This window comes from Sorex araneus, chromosome 5 (genome assembly GCF_027595985.1).
Source record: "Sorex araneus isolate mSorAra2 chromosome 5, mSorAra2.pri, whole genome shotgun sequence".
Classification (NCBI taxonomy): domain Eukaryota; kingdom Metazoa; phylum Chordata; class Mammalia; order Eulipotyphla; family Soricidae; genus Sorex; species Sorex araneus.
The window spans coordinates 127,915,814-127,920,501 of NC_073306.1; the positions used below are offsets into that span (position 1 = coordinate 127,915,814).

At 48.1% G+C, this 4,688-nt stretch overlaps 1 protein-coding gene across 1 annotated transcript; it reads right to left on the reverse strand.

The window, feature by feature from the left end:
- Positions 1-585: 585 nt before the first annotated feature.
- On the reverse strand, positions 586-1,598 carry LOC129404994 (WAP four-disulfide core domain protein 15A-like). Its single transcript, XM_055139946.1, has 4 exons — positions 1,517-1,598; positions 1,164-1,358; positions 849-888; positions 586-654 (listed from the first exon to the last, which is right to left on the reverse strand). The coding sequence occupies exons 1-3, from the start codon at positions 1,596-1,598 to the stop codon at positions 857-859; spliced, it is 309 nt and encodes a 102-aa protein (XP_054995921.1). The 3' UTR covers positions 586-654; positions 849-856.
- Positions 1,599-4,688: the final 3,090 nt, after the last annotated feature.

A 4,688-nucleotide genomic window follows, 5' to 3' on the forward strand; every position in this document is an offset into this window, starting at 1 on the left:
GTTTAGCTGGCCTCTGGAGTCATGCTCGTGCAGCTGTGGAGAGGCCACACAGTGTGGCCCCCGGGATCACATCTTGGCAGCCCACTGTTCTTATTTCTTATATATTGTGAAAACTAACAGGCCAGGCCTCCATTCCCTGCCCACTGGCCCTCTCCAGCCCAGAGCACATGGCACTGAGAAGCCAAATGGACACAGCAGTTCATGCTCTTCTCAGAATGGAACCAAGGTGCGTGCTTCCAATCTGACAGGGGTCCTCTACACGGGACCTGAACACCAAAACACATGCCACATGCGCCTCGATGTGACTGAGAATCCCCAGTCACGTGACAGGGAGGCATGAGAGAAGGGAGATGCAGGGTTGGCCCAGGGAAGCAGGTGACCTCTAGCAATCAGGTCCCTTTCACACACCCAAAGCATCCCCTCACCCCAAGAATGCAGAGACAGGAGGGTGACAGACACGCTGGCAGCACAGACCCCCACGGTGCTGGCACAGAGCACTTTGCTTCTTTATTGAGTTAAAAAAAGGCTACTGATTAGCCTTTAGCTGAGTTACAGGATGCCTCTGCATGAGGAGCACTGAGAACCGGAGACCCGGCAGGCAGGCCTGAGCTTGCAGCAACATCTTCTCAGACCCGGGGATGAATTGGCGTCTCCCTGCAGGAGGAGAGAAGAGACAGTGGGGTATGAGAAGGAGCACCCCATACAGGAGACATGGGCCAGCTCCCAGGACTCCCAGCCCAGTGCTCCTCTCCCAGGAACACTGAGACAATCTGCCAAGAAATTGAAATTCCTGGATACCTTATTTTAGGCCAGCTAGCCTAGAGATTTAAAATCATAAAATCTTTTACCTCACAGTTCAATCATGAAAAATCATTCCCGGCCCGTAATCTGTAAGGGAAAATAAAAGCCATCAAAAATAGTTGTGAATAGTCACTAACACTTGAGGGACTCGAGACGATCCTGTGCTACGAACCAGACCCTCGTGCCCCAGAATGAATTGTCTGTAGGCGCCTCTGGCCAGTGTCAGGGCCTGGCCGGAAGCAAAAGTGCTGAGAGCAGGGATTTCTGCAAGGGGGCTGGCAGTGTGTAAGCGACTCAGGGAACTCAGGAGTGCTTCAACATTGGGGGCCACGGCAGGGGCGCGGAGCGGTGGGTCAGCTCACCCTCTTCGGGTTCGTAGTGGACCTCGTACTCCTGATTGGCGTCCTGTTCCGACACGGGCAGCATGCACTGCTGCTTGCAGTGGTAGAAGCAGCACTTCTTGCTCTCCTTGCAGTTGGAATCGATCCAGCAGTCCGCGATCAGAACCACCGGGCACACATACCAGGAATCCGGGCAGAACCCAGGCTTCTGCAGGACTGAAGGAAAAGCCCCCCCCCCCACCCCTCCGGGTGAGCGGAGAAGGGGACACCCTAGAGCGCAGTTGCCTGGACACTCATCCCCTGGCATCAGAGCTCAGCCCAAGGAATCCTTGTGTGCTCCTCCGCCCCACCCCCACCCCACGCCCAGCACTCACTCTCACGGAATCCAGGCTGCGCCACATGGGGGCAGAGGACCAGGAAGCTCAGGGCGAGGGACAAGAGGCTGTTCGGCTTCATAACGAATGCGCTGGGATGGGGCCGGCCAGAGCCACTTGCCTAGTCTCATCCCGCGGCCTGCCGGCAGGGGGAGCTCTGCTCCCCAGAGCCCAAGGTCAGACCGTCTATAATCAGACACCCTCTTGCCCCCCATGCCCCTTGCTAGATAAAATCTTTCCTGCCTCCCATACCCAAAGGCAGAAACCCAGTAACCCTCCCTCCCCGCGTCTAGTCATGTGCTCAAAAGATACTACGAAATCTGGGAGGTAAATATTTTCAAAACCATAAGAAAGTGGCAAATGTCGGGCTAAGAGGTAGTTCAGGGCTGTAAAGCAGTTATGTTGCTCACAGCCAAAGCCAGCTTGGGTTCCAGCGCTGCACAGGGCCCCCTGAGCGGTGCCTGAGCACAGAACCAGGAGTAAACCCTAAGTACCAATGGGTGTGGCCCAACCCAGCGAACAAAAAAAAAAAAATGAGAGAAGAAGAAAAAACAATTGCAAATGAAAAGTAGCATTCCATTATAAAACTCATTAGGTTAGACTTCCATGAAACCTAAAGAAAAAAACGCATTTCAGAAGTGAAAAGGAATGTAGGGATAAAGTTGAAAGCAGAAACCAGTGAGGCAGAAAACAGAAGAGGCGAATACATCTTAGCATCTGGTACTGAGGGAGGAAAAAGACCTTTCTGAAATAATCAAGAAAAAGCAAAAGATTTGAATAATTTTATATAAATTTGGAAAATATGTTCAAGGAACATACAAAAATAAAAAAAACTAATGATATTATCATCACTATGCAAAATTATTTTAAAACCCAAAAGAGTAATAAAAGAACTCACATAAATGTCTCCCAACCCTGGACCAGGCTGATTTAATCTGGGCACCTCCGAGGGGGCAGGTGTGTCCCCCTGCCTGTCCTAAAAGAACCCCGACTGCCATAAACCTCCAGAACCCAATCACCGCCATGCTCCTGTTCATCTTTCACAGGCTCACCCTAAGCCCCACACACATGAGAATGAATCCACTGAAAAACCGAAGTATGCAAGACTTGTGACTGAAGTCTCCAGGCTCACCGGGAGCTAGGAATGGGCCCCTTCTCCCATCTGCCTGTGCTCTGGGTTCCTGGCAGTCAGGCCAGCGAACTGCCTCTGGGTGCCATTTAAGCACCACGATCCAGAGACTCACAAATGATCTCAGAAGAGTGCAACACTTTGTAGAGATGCCTTCAGACCCCCAAATCATCATCCAGTTAAAAATTTAACTCCAGTTCTAGCACTTTATTTAAAATTTTAGAATTCCAAGAATGAGCAGCTGCAAAAGCATCTGCACGACATTTCAATATTATACCATTGATATACCAGAGTGGCACACCACATTTAGTGGGTTATAAGGTAAAAGACAACCAATCTTGATTAAAAGTATATATTTAGACACATATGTACATATATATATGTATATATATTAGAACAGTAGGCTCAAACTCTAGCGACTCTAAGACAGGGGCTTAAGGGCTACTATAAAATACAATTTTTACACAATTTTTAATCAATTATTCATAACAAGGAATAAAAAATAATTTAGCTTCTGACTTTGGGGAAGGCTAGGGTGATGATGGGAATATTTTAAATAATGGTGGTGAGAAGGTGTAAAGGTGGTGGGATTTGTGTTAAATGTTGAATGTAACCAATTAATGTGAAAAACTCAATGAAAATAATTACTTTAAAAAAAGAATAACAAATTGTTGATTTAAGGATAAATTAGAAACTTAAGTTATAAGTATATCATGAAAAAAAAAGTTGCTTAAAAAATCTTCCCAAGGCCTGGAGCGATAGTACAGTGGGTAGGCCATTTGTCTTGCATGCAGCCGACCCGGGTTCAATTCCCAGCATCCCATATGGTCCCCTGAGCACCACCAGGAGTAATTCCTGAGTGCTAAGCCAGGTGTAAGCCCTGTGCATCGCCGGGTGTGACCCAAAAAGCAAAAAAAAAAAATCTTCCCAGATTCTGCCAGTGGCAAAGTGACTATGGTTTAATGTCAATCAATGAGGAAAAAAAAAATCTGTAGTAAAATCTTGTGCAGAAACTTTGCTAAGGTGGAGGAAGAAATGGGTAGGGAAGTCCAGGACCCCCATTAAAGCATCAGGAGAAGATGGGAGATTGTGTTGGCCTAGAACCTAGAGAGTTTGTTCAGAGTTGGATCAAGCCACTCTGTCAGTGTCTTCCTGGAAAAGACCTGAAATCCCATGACTCGGTTTCTAATTCCAAAAAGATTTGAAACGAAAAAAACACCCATTGCCAGCTCTGCTTCTGACTCACAAAGTGTCTTCCCAGGAGAAAGATGAAGGCAGTTTTCTTCAGAAGAATAACTGGAATTCAAACTGCAAATAGTGTCAGATTCTGGCCCTGTTACCACCGGCAGCGAACCTGATGCCTTATCCATGGTCCTTATCAGAGTGGACGTTTGGAGACAAACACACATGGATGGTCAGCACTGAGGCTGCAAGATCCCGGAAAGTGACTCACGTCACAGAGATTAGCAAGAACACGGGGTGCTCCAGCTCTGGGTGCACAAGGGACCTCGCAGATGCCATCTGGGCCCCAGGACACCTGAGTGTGCTGTGAACTCAGAGTCTCAGCAGAGGGTCACGTGCACTGTGCCTACCAATGACCTTGTTTTCTGGCTTGTCACTCACAGGACACTCTGAATAGTCCAGCTGCCGGGAAGGAAATTGGTGAGAGCAGGGGACAAAGAGGGCTGCCAGGACACTGAAGTGGCATCCCACACAGAGAAAGGACTGACGTTCTGTTTGGGGGACTATTGCTTTAGAGTTGGATTCCTCTGGCTGCTCCCTCCCATAAGGCACACCATATTTGGCTTGAGTCACTTCATGTCCTTGGAATTCCTGCTGTGTCCCAGATTTCAGGTACAGGTAATAAAAATAGTATGGAAAGTGTTTGTGAAGGCTCCGGTCCTCTTGCCTTAGTCAACATCCTATATAAAGGAAGCCCCATAATATCAGGACAGGTGTTCCCAGTCCAGCTCAGCCTCAGCTCCTTATGTGAAATTTGGGGGTTGATACTTTTGTGTTTTTGAGGCCTGGGATTTTGGGCCA

Bases quoted from the DNA above. Each gene is read 5' to 3' on its own strand.
- LOC129404994 (XM_055139946.1), bottom strand. From the start codon at position 1,598: ATGAAGCCGAACAGCCTCTTGTCCCTCGCCCTGAGCTTCCTGGTCCTC. The intron at 1,359-1,516 runs GTGAGTGCTGGG...CTTTTCCTTCAG, and splicing joins GCAGCCTGGATTCCGTGAGA to TCCTGCAGAAGCCTGGGTTC. The intron at 889-1,163 runs GTGAGCTGACCC...TTTCCCTTACAG, and splicing joins CCACTACGAACCCGAAGAGG to ATTACGGGCCGGGAATGATT.